This window comes from Pungitius pungitius, chromosome 3 (assembly GCF_949316345.1).
Source record: "Pungitius pungitius chromosome 3, fPunPun2.1, whole genome shotgun sequence".
In the NCBI taxonomy this organism is placed as follows: domain Eukaryota; kingdom Metazoa; phylum Chordata; class Actinopteri; order Perciformes; family Gasterosteidae; genus Pungitius; species Pungitius pungitius.
The window spans coordinates 29467789-29492532 of NC_084902.1; the positions used below are offsets into that span (position 1 = coordinate 29467789).

At 41.0% G+C, this 24744-nt stretch overlaps 1 protein-coding gene and 2 long non-coding RNA genes across 4 annotated transcripts; 1 reads left to right on the top strand and 2 right to left on the bottom strand.

Annotated features, from left to right (window-relative positions):
* Positions 1-2457: 2457 nt before the first annotated feature.
* On the top strand, positions 2458-5391 carry LOC134127022 (uncharacterized). The gene is made up of 4 exons (XR_009955968.1): positions 2458-2967; positions 3563-3631; positions 3979-4042; positions 5245-5391. It is a non-coding gene; the product is annotated as an uncharacterized LOC134127022 (long non-coding RNA).
* A 3444-nt stretch (positions 5392-8835) lies between these two features.
* LOC134127020 (uncharacterized) lies at positions 8836-11802 on the bottom strand. The gene is made up of 4 exons (XR_009955966.1): positions 11319-11802; positions 10656-10724; positions 10245-10308; positions 8836-8982 (listed from the first exon to the last, which is right to left on the bottom strand). It is a non-coding gene; the product is annotated as an uncharacterized LOC134127020 (long non-coding RNA).
* A 423-nt stretch (positions 11803-12225) lies between these two features.
* LOC119221290 (alpha-tectorin-like) lies at positions 12226-24742 on the bottom strand. 2 transcript variants are annotated; one of them, XM_062561533.1, is made up of 22 exons: positions 24639-24742; positions 24164-24302; positions 23969-24037; positions 23105-23342; positions 22945-23011; positions 22676-22797; positions 18417-18704; positions 18197-18274; positions 17414-17519; positions 17195-17324; positions 16758-17001; positions 16146-16290; positions 15949-16039; positions 15784-15846; positions 15416-15615; positions 14710-14841; positions 14335-14522; positions 14031-14185; positions 13667-13912; positions 13428-13590; positions 13034-13145; positions 12226-12668 (listed from the first exon to the last, which is right to left on the bottom strand). In XM_062561533.1, exons 5-21 carry the CDS (start codon positions 22976-22978, stop codon positions 13062-13064), a joined length of 2469 nt encoding a protein of 822 aa, XP_062417517.1. In that variant the 5' UTR covers positions 22979-23011; positions 23105-23342; positions 23969-24037; positions 24164-24302; positions 24639-24742; the 3' UTR covers positions 12226-12668; positions 13034-13061. The 2 variants fall into 2 exon arrangements, with proteins under 2 accessions (XP_062417517.1, XP_062417516.1); XM_062561532.1 differs by lacking the exon at positions 24164-24302.
* Between the last annotated feature and the right edge of the window lie 2 nt (positions 24743-24744).

The window sequence follows — 24744 nt, forward strand, 5'->3', positions numbered from 1 at the left end:
ACGGCTGTTCACGCTCCCTCCTGCGTTTGTGTTTAATAACGTCTCGCTGGTGAGCTATTGAATCTGTGAATGTACATCTACATGATCTTCACTAACTTATCTTCATTAAATCAAACTTATGGGGTGGTATTTATTCCGCAGCAGTCGTGACTAGTAACGATTGAAAAGTCCTGAAGAGAGTCCTCTCTTTATTGAACCAGTGTTGATCCTCAACGAGGAAAGGCGCTGCAGGATTAGCGGCGGCTTCGCGCATGCGCGCTTCGCTCAGGCTGGACGTGACGTATGAGACTCGCTGAGGACAGTAACTGCAGAACAACACATGCTTTCACGTCAGACACTACAAACATTTTCAATAAAACCAGATGAGGTCGCTGTATTTGTCGCTTTTGACAAAACATCTCCAAGAGGGTTTGGAAAGTCATTAAGAGAATGTCATAAAGAGAATGTCTTCACTTTGCTTATTTTTTAAAATCTTTTCCGTGATATTTTTTGACCCTATATACTGTATTTTGTTTTTTTTCACAATATTTTTTGACCTATTATTTTAAAAAATACATGCCTGGAATGATCTTAGATGGAGCAACCTACACGTCCCTGTCACTAATTTCCCAAATGCCCCAAATCTCTGTACATTAGATTCTTACCAAGGTGCACATGGCATGGCTTTGTGGCCTTGCTCGTGGATTATTGATCACCACAGAAGACATTTTTTGTTTGATACAATTACTTTAAACCGTATCTGGGTTCAACCCTCAAGGGACATGGTGGCTCTTCTGTCACTATTTCCACTATTTCCCTTTTTTCCATTCTATTGGTACAATTACTTTAAACTTTATCAAGGTTTAGCAAGATTCACCCTTCAAGGGACATGGGTGGCCCGGCTCTTCAATTGCCCCTGAGAAGGATCAGTGCATCTTGGAGAATCAATCATGCTATTCCTCCTTCCTACGTTGGTGAAGGCAATCTTTGGGACACTTGAGGACTGATCTCTAAATTTGACAACCAGATCATAATTACAATAGTCACCTTTTCCAGACCAAAAGTGAGTTGAATTTGAATGTAACAGAGAATTGGAGGGTGGATGCACTAAAAAGGGTAAACAAATCTACACCCTGTGCCAGACTGTCAGTTTAAGGTTGTCCACAGGATGCCCTGAAGTAGACAAACATGTGATTGTCTTGAAAAATGCCCTCAGAGGCTGTGATAAGTTTCATGTCAGTGTGACCACTGAATGAGACACATCTGCTCATCTTTACTGACTCATCCGGCCTTCTCTCCCGTCAAAAAGGTGGAACCCTATAGGCTATGTAGCATGGCTAATAAGTGATAAAAGCTTAATTAGCAATTAACATCAACTTTAGTTCATTATCATTCAAAAGATTCTTCATCATTCTGCATAACCCCCAGGGTTCACTTCTCTGAAACAACCAGTGGGGACAATGTCCCCACAACTACCTCCACGGTAGTGCGCTCAAGACTTGGCAGGAGCGGGATTTGAACCCACTGGCGGTGCTTACAGAGGCTTTCGGCTCCTTCTTGCACCCCTACACTACCAGTCCTGGTCACATTTTGGAACTTTGATTCTCCTATTTAACCTTGAGCATGTGAGCTAAACCTCAAAACTCTTTTTAAATGCTATTTCCACATCTGGGCTTGAACTTGTGGGTTCAAGCCCACAAGAGCAGCAGCTCTTCCACTGTGCTACTTCACCACACACTAACCAATCCTTTGTTTGTTGTATTTAACCTTGAGATTGCTACTCAAACCTGAGGTAAAGCCAAAGGCTCAAACCCAGGACTGGACCCCACAACCTACAACTCAATTTTAGGACACAAGTTATGAGTTCACATCCCTTATGGAGAAGTTTTAGAGCCAAGAGCTCAAACAAAGGAGACAAATGTACAATGAAACCAATGATTGCATCAGATCAGTTAGCTCACTGGGATGAGAGAACACTTTGTAAGCAGAAGGTTGTGGGTTCAATTCCTGTGTGCTATGGTTGGTTTTAAGATCCAATACCAAAGTGAAGAAGACAAGTATGCGATGAAGCAGAGACAAGAGTCTGAGCAAATAGCTCCAAGTGAAATTGAGGTCATGAGTTTCAGCCTTTTGCAGGTGGGTGATTTTTGAGGTCGTTCAGTCACATGAAGAAGTCAAAGGCAACTAACAAACATGATTAAGGGTGATTGACATGGTGGTGTGGTTGCGCTTATGGAATTGTTGTTGAATATCTGTATTCTGCAATATGCAGTTGGGTTAGTGGAGCATCGTTGAGACCTTGAATCTGATATTCTCAGGGAAGTTTGGGTCCAGTGAAGTTACAAGAAATGAATGACTGAGAATGTTGAATAATGGCGGCTGCAGTACATTAGTACATTAAACTATAGAATGTGTCATTTCTTTTTGCCTTTAGGTGACGTGAAAATAATTTCCTGGAAATGTGCTCAGAACCAGCAGGATGCACAGGAAATATGGGGCAGATTGGATAATAAAACCACATTGAGGTCGTTCACCTAAATGTTCTCCTCTCAAATTCCTTAAGAGCATCTTGACTGAATTTGAAACCCATCGCATTAAGTCTGTAGAAGGAGTTGGTTGAACAGCTAAAAACGATGAAAAACGTAAATGTAAAAAGGAAATTGGCGATGAATATTCAAGTCACAGAATATTATTCCCAATACAATCCTATCATGTGACATGTATAATGGTTGCTGTTCAGTAATGTGATGGGGGATAGAATACATCTTCCATCAATCAAATGACCAGATGGAAGTGATATCGTTACATTATACATAAAGGTATTTCCCCGATAGGACCCCTGGTGCTGTAATGACGTCACTATTTAGCTCAGGTCGACGAGCGGCCCTGATGACGCGTCCAAGATGGCCGACAGGCCCCTGAGCTGTAACTTCCGCTGCCCGACTGTTCGTGACGATGGAGACCTGATGGATGAAAGGAGACTGACTGGTGAGTTATGGTGTGGACTGGGGGCTGAAGGGCGAAAATACGACAAAACCACCACAAACCAACACATAGAAACACTTGTCGCGGCGTCCATTGCTAAGTGGGCTAACATTAGCTCACGGCTAACTGGTGCTAACGTCTGTGCGCGCGGTTCTTTCGCTGATTTCTAGTGGTCAAATTAACCCGATTCATAAGCGTTCTGTTTGGCTTTGGTTATAGTTGATCGATGGATTTACTTATTGTTGTGTTTTACAAGAACAACATTTAATGTTTTTCCTCGTTTGAAGTTGGCGTTTCTATCCGTCCTCAAAGAGCTGCACTTCCTTGTGTTGACCACTAGGGGGCGCCCTCCATCCATCACATGGGATCATGCTGCTGTGCGGGGATGACGTGTTTATGTGCTTAAAAGATCTAAACTGAATCATGCAACACATGAACAGTGAACTCTAGTCTGCACCTGAAGAAAGGCTCTTTACTTCATAAAAGTATCGCTCATTTAAATCATTCTTTTTTCTTCTTTATTGGGTCTCAGACGGTGTTTTTGTATTTTAATGATTGTGTGACTTCAAAGTGTTGGTTTTTCTTTCTGAATTCTCAGAAAATGTTGGAGGAGCAGCTGGAAAACAACAAGGTTCAAGACAAGCGGACGGAGGACGAAATGAACAAAGTAAGGAAACCTAAGTGATTGATAAACATTGATGATGATGATTGTTTCTGGTTTTTATTTACAGTAGATCAGGGTCAGAGTTACATCATCCATATAATTACAGTATGAATCGGGGCCTTGTGAAAATGTGACGTAAAGGGCCTTAAATGTAGTTGAACGTGGTCACTTACCTCCATCATGTGTGTCACCAGACACATGGTAATAATATGATGAGATTGTTGGTGTAAGATCTGATATCCCTCCCTGTGCTTTGGGTACAAGGTTTTGAAGTTGATGTAAAATGTCTCTTTTGAAATAGGACGGAGCCTCTTGAAGCTTGTGTCTAAATGTCTCTGTTCTTTGTGCAGGCTGCTGAATGAGCAGAGACACTTGAAGGTCCTGGAGGAGACGAGGAGGATGGAGGAACATTTGGTAAGTGTCAACTCAATTATTACTAGTAGCTGTTAAAGGGGCAGCAGGAACGTTTTAGTTATTGTGATAGTATTTGATTACAAATTGAAAAAAAACAGTAATTCATATCATATTGCTACAATGATTATTAGTATTAATAAGAACTTTAAATTAAAATGTTTAATAAAAAATATTCAGTCATAGTATTGTATTTAATATTAAATCATGAAAATGTAGTTCAAAAGAATACTCAAATTATAGCATGCAACAAGGAAATACAAAATATAGTGTTATATAAAACCATGGTGTGGTATGCCGTTAAAATGTAATCAAAATCATTCATTATGCCGTAAAACGTGGAAAGATTACTCAGTATAATATGCTGTAAAACAAAATCATTGTCACAACAATATTAATAAAATTCATAGAATAGTGTGCCAACAAAGTTATTGTATAGTGTGACAAGAGCCTTAAAATAATGATGTAGTAAGCCAAAGAACTATCATATAATATATATATATATATATATCATGTATCAATATAACAAACATCATTAAAGATTGTATAGTATTTTGTTAAAAAAATTTAGTAAAAAATGTCATAAAGTAGTATATTATGTCATAACATGTAGTATAGGATGTCATGAAAATGCTTTTTAAATTGTTACATTATTATGTGATGAAATTCAAAAATATTTTAGTATGTTATGTTGGACAAAGTAGGAAATGATTATACTACAGCTTAATGAATTCATAAAAAGTATTGTACAATATTTAATAATTGTTTTAAAATATTATAGTATTTCAAATAAATTTATTATATTAAAAAGTCATATTATAGTATGTCCTTAAGTATAAAAAATATATTTTAGTAAGCCATGAACAATTTTAGAAATGTCACAATATGGTATTTCATAAAAAATACATAAAATCATTGTAAGAGTAATAAGCATCAGAAATAATATAGCAATTTCGTAAAAAATTATAAAAATGTACACAAATAGGTTTTTGAATACATCGTGGAAAAATAAATTGCATTGTGTGCTAATTAAATTAATTGAATAGTATGTCTAAAGTAAAAACCAACAAGTGTGTGAATTTGATGTATTTGTTGTAGTATTCATTCCAGTATCTGAATTTGATGTATTTGTTGTAGTATTCATTCCAGTGTGTGAATTTGATGCATTTTCTAATGTTGTGCTTCTCTTCTTTTCTCCACATGAGGGCGCAGTTTCCAGACCTGAGGACGGCAGGTTTCTTCTTCTGCTCTGCGGTTACTCTGAGAAGTAACTTTGACAGTTTGGGGGTGGTTCAGCTTTTGTCAAATGTTTGCTGTGCAGCTGAATTTTAATAAAGAATAATGTAGCATAACCCCCTGCGTGTGTCTCATTGAAAGCCCGGGAGGAGACGGACGTCTCTACTCTACCGGGGCGATGCACACTGATGATCCCACAGCGGTGGGAATCGAACCCGGGTCTGACGCCACCCAAACCGGGGACGGCGCAACCACGCCACCGTGTCATTCACCCTTAGTCATGTTTGTTTGTTGCCTTTGACTTCTTCATGTGACTGAACAACCTCAAAAATCACCCACCTGCAAAAGGCTAGAACCCACAACCTCATGCTCACGGGGCAGTCGTCTTCACCTGGAGCTATTTGCTCAGACACATTTGTCTGCTTCATTAAATACTTGTCTTCTTCACTTTGGCTGTTGAATCTTAAAACAAACTGCAGCACACAAGAACCGAACCCACAACCTTCTGCTTACAAAGTGTCCTCTCATCCCAGTGAGCTAACTGATCTGATGTAACCACTGGCTTCATTGTACATTTGTCTCCTTTGTTTGGGCTCTTGGCTCTAAAACCTCTCCATAAGGGATCTCAACCCAAAACCTCTGGACTCCTTACTAGTCATTTGACACTCTGATTTTTTTCCACCTGCTTGTGCTTTACAAGATCCACTCAAATGGCTCAATTATTGAGAACGTTTCAAAATGTCACATTGGGAGACCTTGACGGTTACCGTGCCCCGGGACCGAACCCATGACCTCCAGCCTCTGGATGAGTCCTCTACCACGCTGAGCTATCACATCTGAGCCGCTGACTTGTTGTAACGTCACAAGACACAAGACCATTTCCATGTATGTACAACATACTATGGCAATAAACGTTTCCTGATTCCTGATTCCTGAAATAGTTCTGCAAACACAAAATCAAACGGTTCATATTATGAATCATTAAGAGTTCTGGTGGAATTGTAGCAGACCTTCCTGAGCCACATTTGGGAATCGATCCTTCCTCCTCAGGGTGCCGTGTGTCAGTTCTCGTCAGCTCCTCATCTGGGTGAGCTAATCCCTGAGGGGCAAACTCGCCCATTTCTTCTGGTATTTGTTCTCCACTCTGCTGAGGAGGAACCTCAGAGGATTCTCAGGATGGATCTTTCACTTCTCTCAGGCATCAGCGCACAGACTGCGTTGAGATCATGTGCATGTGTGGGTTTTTCACGCACTATACTATGAATACAATTAAATAATGAAATATATTTTTGGTTTTGTCTGTAGAACATCATGTTCTTGCATGATTCTGTTTGGTTTTCACTTTTTAATTCTGATTTTGTTAGATTTTCTTGTTAAAACACTAATATTAGAGAACATCACCTTCCAAAAGAACTGATAAACAAAAACAAAAACAAAAACACTACGAGTATATTTATCATTTAGCTGACGCTTTTATCAAAGCAACAAGTGCATTCAATAACGAGGGTACAGAACCAGAACAAAAAGCCAAACTACAACAGTGCTTTGTAAGGAAGTGCTAATAAAGTGCTGATTCGTCCTGGTGTGGTCGGTGCAGGTGTGTTTTCAGTTTCACAGCCTGAGACACACGTTCCTGAGAGGTGGAAATAAGGATCTGGTGGTTCACTGTGTCAGATCCTGCAGAGATATGTAGAAGGACAAAGACAAGGACGAGGACAGAGGACAGAGAGGCTACTTTGTCGTTGTGGAGTTGCCTAGCGACAGCAGTCTGTTTTTTTATGCCGTTCCATATGTTAGCAGAATTTTCCTCGACACTGAAGTGAAATCATTGAACAGAGCATTTTTTAAATGCTTGCAAGCATGTAGCAGAGTTAACACACACAAGTGATGCATCAAGTCTCCTGAAAGGAGTCCTCCTTTGGCTTTGGATGATTTAGTTTTAGGAGCCACCACTGCGCTCTTTCACATCCCAGAGAGACAGAGAGCATTGTTATCCATGATTGAAGGAGATGAAGAGAAACCCTTGTTGACTTGATCAGCTCTCCTAAATGTTGACTCATAAATACTCAAGATGAGTTCCTGGGACACTGTCCTCATCTTGAATTGATTGAGTTATCAAAACGGATCTGTTTAACACAGCAGACCGTGTCCCATTTCGAGAGGTCAGAGACCTTCTCTTCACTCACTCTGAACCTTAGTTGAATTTTCCCACCACCATACTATTATTGTTTTGACTGGTTGACTACCAAACTATACGTTTTTCCAACAATCTATACTATGACAATGCTTCAATCATTTTAGACATTTTTACGGAATATGAGTTGAAAAAGTGAAAACCAAACAGAATCATGCAAGAACATGATGTTCTACAGACAAAACCAAAAATATATTTCATTATTTAATTGTATTCATAGTATAGTGTGTGAAGAACCCACACATGCACATGATCTCAACGCAGTCTGTGCGCTGATGCCTGAGAGAAGTGAGAGGATCCATCCTGAGGATCCTCTGAGGTTCCTCCTCAGCAGAGTGGAGAACAAATACCAGAAGAAATGGGCGAGTTTGCCCCTCAGGGATTAGCTCACCCAGATGAGGAGCTGACGAGAACTGACACACGGCACCCTGAGGAGGAAGGATCGATTCCCAAATGTGGCTCAGGAAGGTCTGCTACAATTCCACCAGAACTCTTAATGATTCATAATATGAACCGTTTGATTTTGTGTTTGCAGAACTATTTCAGGAATCAGGAATCAGGAAACGTTTATTGCCATAGTATGTTGTACATACATGGAAATTGTCTTGTGTCTTGTGACGTTGCAACAAGTCAGCGGCTCAGATGTGATGGCTCAGCGTGGAAGAGGACTCATCCAGAGGCTGGAGGTCATGGGTTCGGTCCCAGGGCATGGTGACCGTTAAGGTCTATCTCCCAATGTGACATTTTGAAACGTTCTCAATAATTGAGCCATTTGAGTGGATCTTGTAAAGCACAAGCAGGTGGATAAAAATCAGAGTGTCAAATGACTAGTAAGGAGTCCAGAGGTTTTGGGTTGAGATCCCTTATGGAGAGGTTTTAGAGCCAAGAGCCCAAACAAAGGAGACAAATGTACAATGAAGCCAGTGGTTACATCAGATCAGTTAGCTCACTGGGATGAGAGAACACTTTGTAAGCAGAAGGTTGTGGGTTCGGTTCTTGTGTGCTGCAGTTTGTTTTAAGATTCAACAGCCAAAGTGAAGAAGACAAGTATTTAATGAAGCAGACAAATGTGTCTGAGCAAATAGCTCCAGGTGAAGACGACTGCCCCGTGAGCATGAGGTTGTGGGTTCTAGCCTTTTGCAGGTGGGTGATTTTTGAGGTTGTTCAGTCACATGAAGAAGTCAAAGGCAACAAACAAACATGACTAAGGGTGAATGACACGGTGGCGTGGTTGCGCCGTCCCCGGTTTGGGTGGCGTCAGACCCGGGTTCGATTCCCACCGCTGTGGGATCATCAGTGTGCATCGCCCCGGTAGAGTAGAGACGTCCGTCTCCTCCCGGGCTTTCAATGAGACACACGCAGGGGGTTATGCTACATTATTCTTTATTAAAATTCAGCTGCACAGCAAACATTTGACAAAAGCTGAACCACCCCCAAACTGTCAAAGTTACTTCTCAGAGTAACCGCAGAGCAGAAGAAGAAACCTGCCGTCCTCAGGTCTGGAAACTGCGCCCTCATGTGGAGAAAAGAAGAGAAGCACAACATTAGAAAATGCATCAAATTCACACACTGGAATGAATACTACAACAAATACATCAAATTCAGATACTGGAATGAATACTACAACAAATACATCAAATTCACACACTTGTTGGTTTTTACTTTAGACATGCTATTAATTTAAATTAGCACACAATGCAATTTATTTTTCCACGATGTATTCAAAAACCTATCTGTGTACATTTTTATAATTTTTTACGAAATTGCTATTTTATTTCTGATGCTTATTACTCTTACAATGATTTTATATATTTTTTATGAAATACCATATTGTGACCTTTCTAAAATTGTTCATGGCTTACTAATATAATATATTTAAAGTAATATATTTATATTTTTTATACTTAAGGACATACTATAATATGACTTGTTTAATAAGACTTTTTAATATAATTAATTTATACGAAATACTATAATATTTTAAAACAATTATTAAATATTGTACAATACTTTTTATGAATTCATTAAGCTGTAGTATAATCATTTCCTACTTTGTCCAACATAACATACTAAAATATTTTTGAATTTCATCACATAATAATGTAACAATTTAAAAAGCATTTTCATGACATCCTATACTACATGTTATGACATAATATACTACTATATTATATTATAGTATACTATATATACTACTATTATATTTTTTACTAAACTTTTTTACAAAATACTATACAATCTTTAATGTTTGTTATATTGATACATGATATATATATATATATATATATATTATGATAGTTCTTTGGCTTACTACATCATTATTTTAAGGCTCTTGTCACACTATACAATAACTTTGTTGGCACACTATTCTATGAATTTTATTAATATTGTTGTGACAATGATTTTGTTTTACAGCATATTATACTGAGTAATCTTTCCACGTTTTACGGCATAATGAATGATTTTGATTACATTTTAACGGCATACCACACCATGGTTTTATATAACACTATATTTTGTATTTCCTTGTTGCATGCTATAATTTGAGTATTCTTTTGAACTACATTTTCATGATTTAATATTAAATACTATACTATGACTGAATATTTTTATTAAAAGTTTTAATTTAAAGTTCTTATTAATACTAATAATCATTGTAGCAATATGATATAAATTACTGTTTTTTTTCAATTTGTAATCAAATACTATCACAATAACTAAAACGTTCCTGCTGCCCCTTTAACAGCTACTAGTAATAATTGAGTTGACACTTACCAAATGTTCCTCCATCCTCCTCGTCTCCTCCAGGACCTTCAAGTGTCTCTGCTCATTCAGCAGCCTGCACAAAGAACACAGACATTTAGACACAAGCTTCAAGAGGCTCCGTCCTATTTCAAAAGAGACATTTTACATCAACTTCAAAACCTTGTACCCAAAGCACAGGGAGGGATATCAGATCTTACACCAACAATCTGATCATATTATTACCATGTGTCTGGTGACACACATGATGGAGGTAAGTGACCACGTTCAACTTCATTTAAGGCCCTTTACGTCACATTTTCACAAGGCCCCGATTCATACTGTAATGATATGGATGATGTAACTCTGACCCTGATCTACTGTAAATAAAAACCAGAAACAATCATCATCATCAATGTTTATCAATCACTTAGGTTTCCTTACTTTGTTCATTTCGTCCTCCGTCCGCTTGTCTTGAACCTTGTTGTTTTCCAGCTGCTCCTCCAACATTTTCTGAGAATTCAGAAAGAAAAACCAACACTTTGAAGTCACACAATCATTAAAATACAAAAACACCGTCTGAGACCCAATAAAGAAGAAAAAGGAATGATTTAAATGAGCGATACTTTTATGAAGTAAAGAGCCTTTCTTCAGGTGCAGACTAGAGTTCACTGTTCATGTGTTGCATGATTCAGTTTAGATCTTTTAAGCACATAAACACGTCATCCCCGCACAGCAGCATGATCCCATGTGATGGATGGAGGGCGCCCCCTAGTGGTCAACACAAGGAAGCGCAGCTCTTTGAGGACGGAGAGAAACGCCAACTTCAAACGAGGGAAAACATTTAATGTTGTTCTTGTAAAACACAACAATCGGCAAATCCATCGATCAACTATAACCAAAGCCAAACAGAACGCTATAAATCAGATTAATTTGACCACTAGAAATCAGCGAAAGAACCGCGCGCACAGACGTTAGCACCAGTTAGCCGTGAGCTAATGTTAGCCCACTTAGCAATGGACGCCGCGACAAGTGTTTCTATGTGTTGGTTTGTGGTGGTTTTGTCGTATTTTCGCCCTTCAGCCCCCAGTCCACACCATAACTCACCAGTCAGTCTCCTTTCATCCATCAGGTCTCCATCGTCACGAACAGTCGGGCAGCGGAAGTTACAGCTCAGGGGCCTGTCGGCCATCTTGGACGCGTCATCAGGGCCGCTCGTCGACCTGAGCTAAATAGTGACGTCATTACAGCACCAGGGGTCCTATCGGGGAAATACCTTTATGTATAATGTAACGATATCACTTCCATCTGGTCATTTGATTGATGGAAGATGTATTCTATCCCCCATCACATTACTGAACAGCAACCATTATACATGTCACATGATAGGATTGTATTGGGAATAATATTCTGTGACTTGAATATTCATCGCCAATTTCCTTTTTACATTTACGTTTTTCATCGTTTTTAGCTGTTCAACCAACTCCTTCTACAGACTTAATGCGATGGGTTTCAAATTCAGTCAAGATGCTCTTAAGGAATTTGAGAGGAGAACATTTAGGTGAACGACCTCAATGTGGTTTTATTATCCAATCTGCCCCATATTTCCTGCTCGTTCTGAGCACATTTCCATGAAATTATTTTCACGTCACCTAATGGCAAAAAGAAATGACACATTCTATAGTTTAATGTACTAATGTTCTGCAGCCGCCATTATTCAACATTCTCAGTCATTCATTTCTTGTAACTTCACTGGACCCAAACTTCCCTGAGAATATCAGATTCAAGGTCTCAACGATGCTCCACTAACCCAACTGCATATTGTAGAATACAGATATTCAACAACAATTCCATAAGTAAATGTTGTATGTTGCACATTGAGCCTGATTGGTTTCATCTACTTGGTTCAAACTGGATGTCACCAATGCTTCCATTGAAATATTTACATTGACAACTTTGGATTTAGAGGACACAAAGTTTAGAATAAAAGATTAAATAATCATTGACGCTCATGTTGTTTTTCCCACTCCCTTTATTATATTTTTGGTGTTTTCTTTGCTCTTAGTAATAACATAATAAACAACAGCACGTCCTTGTGTAATAACAGTCACAGTTTGCACTGACAACCTTCACTCAGAGTAACTTCCATGTCAGCAGATTCTGTTGCTGCTTCCACCAGGTTCATTCAGGCTGTTTAAAGAAGTGAATTAATATGTATTTAAAGCACCAGACCCTTAAAACCCTCTTTGATTGGTTTTTCATTCTATTTTTCTATCATTTATTTCACCAGAGATTATGTTTCATTTCTAAATCTCGTAATAATTAGCAAGAATCATTGGATATATAAAGAATGAATGAAAGCATCGTCCCAGGTGACCAAGGCAGCAATATCTTCAAACATCTGTTGAAGAGCCGTGAGGTTTGAGGCTGGTTGATGGAGCTTCTGTCAGGAATCAGCTGAGAAGACAAGCAGACATCACTGATGAGTCATGACTTCTACTTTGAGTCTGATGGAGGGCAAGTATGAAAGATCATGGAGTCACATGACATTCATGCTCCTGAGAGGATGAACCCTCTGACCTTTCCTCTGGAGCTTCCTCCACCAGTAACTTACATCATTTATTCGCCTGTGGAGGACTTTAGTTGATGATGGAATAACATTTAAATCAGAAAGTCCTTGATTGTGTGGTTTGTGAGTCTGAAATAAGAGTCACTGTACAACAAGAACCCGTAGCCACCTGCACGTTTTATATATGTATTAAAACTACTGAGGCATTCATGCAGTAATTCATTAATTCAATCCTAATGAACTTCAAACATACCAGGTCAAAGGTCAGAAGGGAGCGGTCTTTAATTACTCCAGGCCATAGTGATGAGGGCTGCAGTGTTGGACCTGGAAGACCTGCGCCTCCTTTTACTGCTTGCAGGGCAGGTCTGTAAGACAGGCAGCATGTTTATGGTTAGACTGCAGCCCGTGTGGGCTCCACGCAGGTCCACACCACAGAACCCATTTGGCTGTTTATGTTGTTAAAGTAGACATTTGTTCTGGAGGGAGAGACTTTGAGCAGGTTACATTATAACGTGATAAAGAACTCAGCTCCAGTAACAAAGCTGCTGACATATTAATGCATGAGGGATGATGCTCCTTCAGCAGGAGAGGAACCACACAGGATCATCACTGATGGGTAAAGCAGCCTCTTCTCTGCTCCTGCTTACCGGAGCACAGGTTGTTCCCTCTTTGGGGCACAGCTCCACTTTGCAGTGCAGGTAGATGGCAGATGTTTCTCCAGAGAACTGGAACACGTTGAAGGAGAAGACGTTGGAGGTTTCCAGTCCGTTTCCCTCCACCGTCACCGTCTGGTCGGCTTTGTTGGGGCATCTGCTCAGAAACAGGAAATCAGGTGAGTTCACCTGCTGCGGATCCTTGAAGCCGCAGACAAAGAGTTCTGTCCCACCCGGCGATGACGAGGTCGTATCGCGGGCTGCTGTCGGTGGACGGCTGGGTGGTGGCCCAGCAGGAGTCGGTCACCATGGCAACAGCGTCGCCGTCCAGCCCGTCCGCCTTCAGCTGCAGCCACACCTTCTGGTTCAGCTGGAGCTCGGTGCTCGACTCCACGAGGTTCTGGAGTCCTCCGTCGGTGTAGGCGGCCATCGTCAGGGTGTAGTTCCAAGGTCCGGATACGACCTGCAGTACCACAGAGCTGCAGAGCGCACACACACACACACACACACACACACACACACACACACTTCAGCTTCCTCAAACCACAGCAGGCTGCAGGCCAACAAGCAGGTGGAGCTCAGCCGCTCTCCACTCACCTGTCTTTGATGATGAAGGACAGGCTCTGGACGTCTGGCTTTGTGTAGAAGCAGGAGAAGTCGATCTGTACTTGGTCTTTTCGGGTGATGACGCCGTTCTGAGAGCCGTTCCTCGTCATGATGGTGTTCTTGTAGAGGATTTGGCTGTTGTTCATCTAGATTGAGACGGGAACACGAGGCATCTTCACTTCAGAGAGAGTAACTTGTTCACCTGTTTGTGTGCTGGTGGTGTGAACACAGTCTGCCACACATTCATAGGAACAACACACTTGTTGAAGGCCACCAACTAGAGGAGGGCACCCACCGAAACCTCACCCCCACAGGTGTTGCTGGTGTCGAAGCTGAACTCCACCATGTGGGTTTGTGGGTCCAAGTGACCTTTGCAGTTGGGGTCATTGAGGTGGAGGACGGAGGAGTTGATGAGTCGGTCCTGCAGCAGACATTCAGCCAGAGTCACAGTGGCAGAGTTCTGCGTGCAGACTGTCGGCTCGCCTGAAAGCCCAACAGCACAATGCTGTATCAAGTACCAACATCTCAGTGTGGAGGGGTTAGCATTGGTGGCATTGGACTATTAAGAGCTGGTTTCATCTATCACGGAGGCAAAGACACGTCCAGTTCTAGTCTAGAAGAAGAAAAGAGAAACCCTGCACTTGCTGCAGCGTGTGAAGTCTGACTGTACCTAAAGCGTTGGTCGGGTTGAACTTGGAGGCAAACAAGGCCCGACAGAAGCAGCTGGCTTCACCGAGGCGATCTCCACAGAACTCGTGCTCACTGCAGTACTGGTCCAGACAGGAGACCTGAGGGACAGCAGCTACACAGACACATGGACACATGAGATCAGATCAGACCAAACAGGAAGAAACATCCTTCAAGTCAACAAGTCCTGTGATGTGGTCTCCACAAATACTCCACTGGTCCTGGAACAGTTTTCAGGTACTTTTGTTCATCTGCTTTCATGTACTCGCCTCACTTCCACTTTTATTCTACAGTATTTATTGGAAAGACTGTTACTTCTCAGACAGAGATGATACATGAACAAGTGACGATTCTTTCTATGTTTAGTAAAAAGATGACAACATCACCTGGTTATCGAGTCAGAAAAGGCTTCACAACACGAGGGAACAATACTACTGATAAAACAGATCTAAATGTAAATGTTTTAAATCAACATTGAAATGCTGCTTACATGGAATACATTTGTGATTATTTATTCTGCATAAAGAACACTGTATTATTTGTTCTTGAGGAACATTTGAATACTCATCTACAGAAGAACATTTTTTATTATTGTTGTTGCTAGTTTTATATCCTTCACTAAAATGTGTAACTGAATGAGCTAAACGTCCTCCAAGCAGCAGGTAGAAGAAGGTGGACGAGCATCTTACGGCATTGGACCGTTGTCCTCCAGTCCCCCAGTGGGACGTCCTTCAGGCTGCAGGACTCGGCGTAGGCCTCCAGAAACTGGCAGTGGAGACCATCCACCGCCGGGTAGACGCACAAAGTGTTGTTGCAGGCGGCCACGTAGGCGTCCGTGTCGATGTGTTGGTGACAAGCATCGAAGGGGGGCTGATTCAGGAGCTCACAGCTGATCCAGCCATGCAGAGAGGAGGAACCAGAAAACAGTCTCATGAAACCCTCCCTGGTCACATGACGGGGTGGTGACACATAGAAAGGTACGACGCGGAGTACGCCATGCTGTTTGAAGGGGGGGGGGGGGGGGGGGGGTCTGGTGGTTAGAAGGGTCACTTCTTACCGGTCAGCTGAGCGGCTGCAGGTGATGGAACTGTCGACGGTGTCGGTGTGCAGAGTGTCACAGCTGGGGAGGGTGGGGGGGGGACAGGCAGCCCGTTACATGACAAACCAGACACCACATCAGCCAATAAGAAGCACCCATTATCAAGTGAAGACCAAGCCGTACCCAGCCGATGGGATCCGATCAGCACTCAAGGTGGTGGTCCAGCTTTTATTAGTGGGGTTACCACACAAACCCTCTAAGGAAACCATTGGTCCTGTTTGATGTCAGGAGACAATCAGAGACAAATCAATGACCTTTGATCCCAACAAGCACAGCTTTCATTCTGACACTGGGTCCAGATAGGACCGAGAGTCCGGTACCTGACACGTGTGCCGTGTTGCCATCAAACACAACCGTCATGTTGGGGGCAGACAGCTTGGCCGTCACTCCAGTCTGGTCCTTGGAGAGCTCCACGCCGTAGAACCGCTGAGTCGTAGTGTTGAGATCCAGGATCTGGTCACCAACCTACATCCCAGCAGAGAGGAAGCATGAAGGAACCACCGGCTGAAAGGTGCCGTCTAATGTTCTCTCTGCATGTGAGAGGGACTGAAGTCAGGACCATGTGACAGCTTTCAATACCAGTTACTTCAGATGGAGATTATGGGATCCAATTAAACATCATGAGTTTCTATGGATTCAGTGCAAAGAAGTAAATATCTGACCCCTGAAAGCTGAGAAATACAATGAGGGAACTTCAACCTGGTTCCATAGAAGTAAATATGATCACAAATAGAGCCTGAGATACTGATCACTCTGTGTGCTCCCTTTTCATTGGAGGAAAGTAACAACTACACGTATTACTTTAAAACTTCACTACATGAGTAGAAGTCTTTGAATACATCACAAAGTACCTCCTGGCTCATAATGTCCTTCAGAGATGAATCAACCCCCCCCATGAAGACACGGTGTTCAGATGGATCGTAGCAGCTCACCCGCACTCTTCCACCTTGTTCCAGATGAATGTCTCCAGCTGTCTGACTTATTGTCAAGTAGTCCAAGAAGGACACATCTGTACGGCGTCGCTCACGGAACCCCCCGATGAGAACCACACCAGGTCCTCCTCCAGGCTTCATCAGAGCGTATTCACAGCGATCCTCCAGCGAGTGGACCTCGCCGTGGAAGTCGATGAGGGTGGAGCCAGTCACGGTGCACACAGAGGGGGGGGGGGGTCGACACCTGATGGAGATGCAGAGACACGAGTTGAACCATCTGTTCATTCCTCAAAGCAGGACACAAAGACACAGAGACATTTAACCAGGACGTCTTCATCTCCTCCACAAAGTCTTCAAGTGGCTTTCAGTCCACGTGGAGCACTTCATTTAAATCAGTTCATTCACACTTCATACAAATATTAAAAGAACATATTTACGTGTTGTTTCCGAGGCAAACCTCTCCAGGTTCACATGAACTGATGGTACTGAGGACTGCAGACGTATTGCAGGTTCTACTGGAACAGTTCTCTGGGTCTGATGAACTCTCACCGTATCGTATAGGGACACCTGGGAGGGGACAGGAGGTTTGAGAAGGAGTTTGATACGAGCTTTAAGAGATTGTTTTCCCTTTATATGGAGACCAACTGATGGCTCACCCGAGTCTCTGCAGGAGCTCACATCAAAGGCAAAATATTGAATCAGTTGTTGGGTCTTAAGGGTCCATGAATCCACAGTCAGGTTCCCGACCTTCGCAGTCAGCAACTAGAAAGACGTTGGAAGAACATCGAGGTTAAAGCTGTGACTGAGGGACACGTCCAGAACATGGATCTCCTTCCTCATGGTCACATTTTAGTGGCGACCGCAGCATCACATGACCTGAAGTCAACCGTTAACCTGCACCAGAACTACTGAAGATCATTATTCAAATACGCTTTGCTCATGGTGATGCAGTTTGTTCTTCTAATAAATTTCTATTTTGTACAAACTGAGGGAAGTGCGATTGCCGACATCTTTCTTTTGAAGAGGAAGAGAATCAAATGTTTCTACTCCAGATGGTGATGTAGCGGCGCTTGAATATTTCTAAGCAGCAGGCACATTGATTTAATTCTCTTAAAGCGAATGACAGGAGATGTTTAGTTGGTTTTTGTTCAGTGACACTGCCATGTGATTGGTTGATTAGATAATTGCATTAATGAGAAATTGAACGGGTGTTCCTAATAATCCTTCAGGTGAGTGTAGATATCAGTATATCCTCAAAATAAGAAAGTCCAATCAAACAACAGGTGAGAAGAGTCTTTGAGGACTCTTCAGACTCAACGGAACTAAAACATGAAACAAACTCCGGATTGACTCTTCTGGCTGAATCTTCAGCTTCAACCTCCCCTGCTGGGGACCATTGGTTTGCCGTGGTAACAGAGGTACAGCTGGTAGATACTTACTGAGTCAGAGTCAGTTGGAGAAAATGGCAGAAGGATCAAAGCTGTTTGCGGTCCAAAGTTATAGAAGTAAACAATCAACTGAAAGAACCAACAGGAGAAAGAGAGAATATTAAGAAATGCTAAAAACGTTAGAACTACACTTTGAAGTTTGCTTCATCAAATGTATAAAAATGTTCAAAAATATCTTCAAAATATAAACATGGAACTGATGATGACTCACCTCATTGGGAAATAAGTAGTAATTGATGAAATCGACTCCATCGAGGTAATCGATGGAATCCATGGAATACATGGAATCTTTTTGGAATTCAAGAACCAAAAAGCATTTTGATGTTCCTTGTATGTTGGGTAGATTCGATACCTTTACATTACTATTCGAATTAATGGCATCTTCCGTCCTCACTTTAACCTTGTTTGATCCGAACGTTTGATTCAGCGTCACACAGTCTTGAGGTGGATCGTTGGGGTCGTCCATGAAACAAACCACCAAAGAATCATTGAACCTCACCTGAAAAACAGAGACAGGTTCGTCTGTTAAATCATCGTTAATAGAAACATGATGAACCATTAGAAGAAGAAACAAGGGAAGTCCACAGTGACCTGGTTGGTCATCTGGAAGTTTCTGGGTGAAGAGAGATGTGAGGAGATGAAGACCAGTAGATCAAGCCAGGAGATAAGCTCTGGACATGAATGATGTTCTTTGTGTTTTATAATCTATCACCATTTCACACTTTAATAATAATACTCTATTTAATATTCACTTCTTTATTTGATTTTAATCACATATTACATTGTTTATTACAAATAAACATCTAATCCTTTAGTAAACATCTGCACATCCTCATCAGGGTCACAAGTGTGATTACGAGAGGTGTCATGTGACATGTGTCATGTGACAAGTGGTCAACAACAAAATAAACTATTAAACAAAAGGGAGCCAGCTGTTATATCCACAATTATTAAGCTCAAATGTAACAAATGAATAGAAACAACTAGAAAATGCATTTCCTGCTGAAAATGCGTTGGAATGCAAAAAGCTGAAAAAAATGTAAAATATGCTGAAAATACAGAAATGAGGAAAGCTGAAATGAACATGCAAGAATTGCAAAAAAAACAAATGGGAGAAGGGGGGTTGAAATACTAGTAATACTAGAAGTACTAGTACTAGAAAGAGGTCAGGCTGCACTAATCAGCTAATATGGATCAGCTGTCAGACAGACAGAGCCCTAGCGAGTAACCGTGACAACGGAGCAGCTGCGGTCACCAACGAGCTCACAGGGGCACAGACAGTGATTTACTCAGAATCCACACCTCAAACAAATGTCCCTTGGAGCAAAACTAGCCGGGTGATCCAAAAAATATTAATAATATAATAATATTGTGCCTGTGAGGTCAAAAGTGCCATTTTTTACTGAACTCTGACACGGCTCTCACTCTGCTCCACTCTAAGAAACGCAATACACATCAAGATAAAACTCAGAAACGGACACAAAAACTAATGGAACATAATTAGTGATTATGAGACAAGTATATCAACAAGCTGTTTTTTAATAAATTTGTTTAGACTGTCAACATTTTAAAGTTTAAATGGTGTCTCTAGCTGAACGATTGGCGAGGCTGAAAAAGTTGAAAGTTGATGATTTTAATTAATATAAATTAAATTATAAGAGCTCAAAAGTCATAGCACCCCTCGCCTGAAGCAGCTTTACATTTTAATATTTCAACAATTTAAATAGCTGAAAGTGTAAAGGAGTTGAAAGGTGCGGCGGAAGAAGTAGAAGAATAAGTTGATTCGAAGACTAGAAAATGCATTTCCTGCTGAAAATGCGTTGGAATGCAAGCTGAAAATAATTTCAAAAAGTTGCTTAAAGTACAGAAATGAAACAAGCTGAAAGTATTCTAAACATTGCGGAAAGACTAGAAACAGCTGAAATACATTTAAAAATGGCTGAAAATACAGAAATGAGAGAAGCTTCTATGAATTTGAAAACACAGAAATAATAAAAGCTGAAATAATCAAAATAGGAAAAGCTGAGAATTAAAAAAATACATTTTTTTGTAGTAATATAAGGTTTAGTACTATAGTTGTAATTGTGCTACTAGTGGTACTAGCAGCAGTAGAAGTAGTAAGTACTAGTTTCACTAGTATTTGAAAGCAATTGTGGTGTAATATGGTTGAGGTACAGATAATCATTGAGGCTTTTATTTTGAAATAATAGTACTAGTGGTAGTAGCAGCAGTAGAAGTAGTAAGTACTAGTTTCACTAGTATTTAAAAGCAATTGTGGTGTACCTATTGTTGAGGTACAGATAATCATTGAGGCTTTTATTTTGAAATAATAGTACTAGTGGTACTAGCAGCAGTAGAAGTAGTAAGTACTAGTTTCACTAGTATTTGAAAGCAATTGTGGTGTACCTATTGTTGAGGTACAGATAATCATTGAGGCTTTTATTTTGAAATAATGGAATTGGGTGGGGGGGTTGGGAGACAGAATGTTTTTTATTCAAAGCAAATGGACTTGGTAAAATAGATTTGTACAGCGCTCTTCTAGTTTTCTGACCACTCAAAGCACCGTAACACTACATAACATCATTCACCCATTCACACACCAATGACAGGACCTACCATACTCAGTGGCACCTGCCCAACCAGTAACTAACACTCACACACACTGTAGTCACAGCTAGAGGAACAATGCTGGGAATAAGCGTCTTGCCCAAGGACACATTGACATGCAGGTTAGCCGGGCCTGGGATCAGACCGCCAACCCTCTGATTGGAGGACGGCCGCGCTCCCCACTTACCCACAGTCGCCCTAAGCTAATAAAACTAAAGTTATTAATTGATGGGCCTCATCAAACATTACAGTAAGAATTACCTCCATTGGGGTTGAAATACTAGTAGTACTAGTAATATTAGTAGTAGTAAAAGTCATTTTAGTAATAATACCAGTTGAAATACTAGAAGTACTACTAGAAGTACTAGAAATATTAGTAGTGATTGTAGTACTATTTGAAAGAGCAATACGTATTCAACAAAACAGCTTTATCCTAAGCTTCATGGCTAAATTAAAGATAATCATTGCAGCTTTTATTTTGAAATGATGGTATTGGGGGAGTGGGTGGAGGGGTGGGGCGGTTGAGAGACAGAATATATTAATTAATAGGCCTCATCAAACATTACAGTAAGAATTCCCTCCATGGGGGTTGAAATACTAGTAGTACTAGTAATAGTAGTAGTAAAAGTAATTTTAGTAATACTACCAGTTGAAATACTAGAAGTACTACTAGAAGTACTAGAAATATTAGTAGTGGTTGTAGTACTATTTGAAAGCGCAATAAGTATTCAACAAAACAGCTGAATCCTAAGCTTCATGTTTAAATAACGTAATCATTGCCGCTTTTATTTTGAAATGATGGTATTGGGTGAGTGGGTGGGGGGGTGGAGGGGTTGAGAGACAGAATATATTAATAGGCCTCATCAAACATTACAGTAAGAACTCCCTCCATGGGGGTTTGAAATGAAGAGAGAAGGTGGAGAGAAGGAGGTCATGTCAGGCTGCACTAATCAGCTAATTAGGATCAGCTGTGAGTCACAGAAAGAGCCCCAGCTCGTTGGCGCGGCAACGGAGCAGGTTCTGTTAGCCCACAGACAGTTACTGAGAACCCACACCTCAAACAAATGCTTCCTGGAGCAAAACTATTTGGAGTAGCCAAAAAATAATGACATTTTGAGAGACACAAGACTCTACCGAACGAGTGTAGTTTTTATGTCTCTATGTATTTTAAAACTGCTCTACCAGCAGTTTACAAAACATGGACCCTCTCTTGTCTTCCGACTTTGTCCTCACTCTAGCGCGCACTGTAAATTCGAAAAGGACCCCAAAACTAGTGAAACATTATTAGTGATTATGCAAAAAGTATAATAGATATCAACAAGCTGTTTTTTTATGAAATTGTTAAGACTTGTGTCAACATTTTAAAGTTTAAATGGTGTCTCTAGCTGAAAGATTGGAAAAGCTGAAAAAGTTGAAAGTTGAAGAAGTTTTGAAAGGATTTGAAAATTTAATCCATTAGGAAACCATGTTAAAAAGGTTGAAGATATTAATTTATATTAATTCAATTATAAGAGCTAAAAAGCTGAAAAGTCATAGCACCCCTCCCCTGAATGAGCTGAACATTTTAATATTTGATAGCTGAAAGTGTGAAGGAGTTGAAAGGTGCGGCGGAAGAAATAGAAGAATAAGTTGATTAAAGAAAAGAAGAACAATACTTGGAATGCTTGAAGCATGCATTCCAAGTATTGCATCAATGCATTCCAACAGTGAAGATAATTGGAATGCATTAATGCATTCCAAGTATGGCATCAATGCATTCCAAGAGTGAAGATTCGAAGAATATACTTGGAATGCATCAATGCATTGCAACAAATATTTTGTGTCTGTTAGATAACAGCAGTAAGAGGGTTTATTTTTACTCACGTCCATCCATGAGAACGAGCGTCCATAGAAGGTGATGGGACACGAGCTGATGTCCACCACTCCACCAGAGATATTAAATGTTTCTTTTTGGGACATGGAGACGTCCACCTGGCTGGCAGCAACTACAGCACGAATGTGAAGAGAAGAACATCACAGGTGGATTAATACGCTTCTCTCCTCACTCACACTCCAGTCTGCAAAGATCAGTTTACTCTGAAATGGATCTCAAGTCTTTAAGGTTCTAAAGTCCACTTCCAATGGCTGCTCACCTGCCAGCAGGAGGAGCAGAGCACCTGTCTTCATGGTGGAGAAGAGGCAGCAGCAGGTGGAGAGACTCTTTATGTAGAGAGAATGAAGGAATAACAACAATATATAACATGAGCACTTCATCGATATGACGTCGGGCAGAGAGGACGAGGCTGGTCTTACCTTGTGGAGGTCGGGTGGAGCAGCAGGGAGATGGAGCTCTGAGGATGGAGGTCAGTGACGTCTCTCAGGAAGATGTGCCTGCTGTGTCTCCGTCTCCGTCCTTTATGCTGCTGCTTCTCTTCACGCCCAGAAGACTGATGTAAGTTTGACATCATCACATTGCATTCGTGGTGTTATTAAGTTACATCTGGATTCTGATGAACTGGTCCATCAACATTCTGTCCCGTTGGCATCGGACCTGAGAGCATGTTTGTGAAAAAAAACCTGTCAGACACTCCTATAACACTTAAATGAAAAGAACACATTGTTATTCTAAAGGACGAAATCATTCAGATGAAATCTTTGAATGGTGGTGGTGATGTCGGTGTGATTGATCTTTTGGCTTCAGTTCCTTTCAGGTGCTGTTAGACAATGTGGTTAAAAGATTCCTTTCCTTCCTTCATGAAGCAGCATTTCAACAATAATTCCTTCAAGTTCACACGATCATCTCCTCCTACACTTTAAATTCCTCTTACAGTGACGATAGTGTTGACTGACAAAAGTCTTGTCACTTATCCATTTGGTAGAAACAACAGCTTATAACTTTTAATTAATCTATTGATTTTAGAAATGTCTCAAATGAAAGCTGAAACCCTCCCAAAGTAGGTTAAATAGTGTCTGCTCATTTAGCAGCCTGCACAAAAAACAGAGACATTTAGACACAAGCTTCAAGAGGCTCGGTTTCCTATTTCAAAGGAGACATTGATTCATAATGATTCATACTGTAATTATATGGATGATGTAACTCTGACCCTGATCTACTGTAAATAAAAACCAGAAACAATCATCATCATCAATGTTTATCAATCACTTGGGTTTCCTTACTTTGTTCATTTCGTCCTCCGTCCGCTTGTCTTGAACCTTGTTGTTTTCCAGCTGCTCCTCCAACATTTTCTGAGGATTCAGAAAGAAAAACAAACACTTTGAAGTCACACAATCATTCAAATACAAAAACACCGTCTTTTCTCTGAGACCCAATAAAGAAGAAAAAGGAATGATTTAAATGAGCCATACTGTTACCAAGTAAAGAGCCTTTCTTCAGGTTCAGGCTAGAGTTCACTGTTCATGTGTTGCATGATTCAGTTTAGATCTTTTAAGCACATAAACACGTCATCCCCGCACAGCAGCATGACCCCATGTGATGGATGGAGGGCGCCCCCTAGTGGTCAACACAAGGAAGCGCAGCTCTTTGAGGACGGATAGAAACGCCAACTTCAAACGAGGGAAAACATTAAATGTTGTTCTTGTAAAACACAACAATCGGCAAATCCATCGATCAACTATAACCAAAGCCAAACAGAACGCTATAAATCAGGTTAATTTGACCACTAGAAATCAGCGAAAGAACCGCGCGCACAGACGTTAGCACCAGTTAGCCGTGAGCTAATGTTAGCCCACTTAGCAATGGACGCCGCGACAAGTGTTTCTATGTGTTGGTTTGAGGTAGTTTTGTCGTATTTTCGCCCTTCAGCCCCCAGTCCACACCATAACTCACCAGTCAGTCTCCTTTCATCCATCAGGTCTCCATCGTCACGAACAGTCGGGCAGCGGAAGTTACAGCTCAGGGGCCTGTCGGCCATCTTGGACGCGTCATCAGGGCC

What these genes read in the sequence shown, in the direction of transcription:
- LOC119221290 (XM_062561532.1), bottom strand. Translation starts at nt 22,978, where the DNA reads ATGAAGACAGGTGCTCTGCTCCTCCTGCTGGCAG. An exon ending in GAGCTCCTGCAGAGACTCGG is followed by an intron (nt 17,325 to 17,413) that starts GTGAGCCATCAG and finishes GTCCCCTCCCAG; the next exon opens with GTGTCCCTATACGATACGGT. An exon ending in CAACCCGACCAACGCTTTAG is followed by an intron (nt 14,523 to 14,709) that starts GTACAGTCAGAC and finishes TTGGGCTTTCAG; the next exon opens with GCGAGCCGACAGTCTGCACG.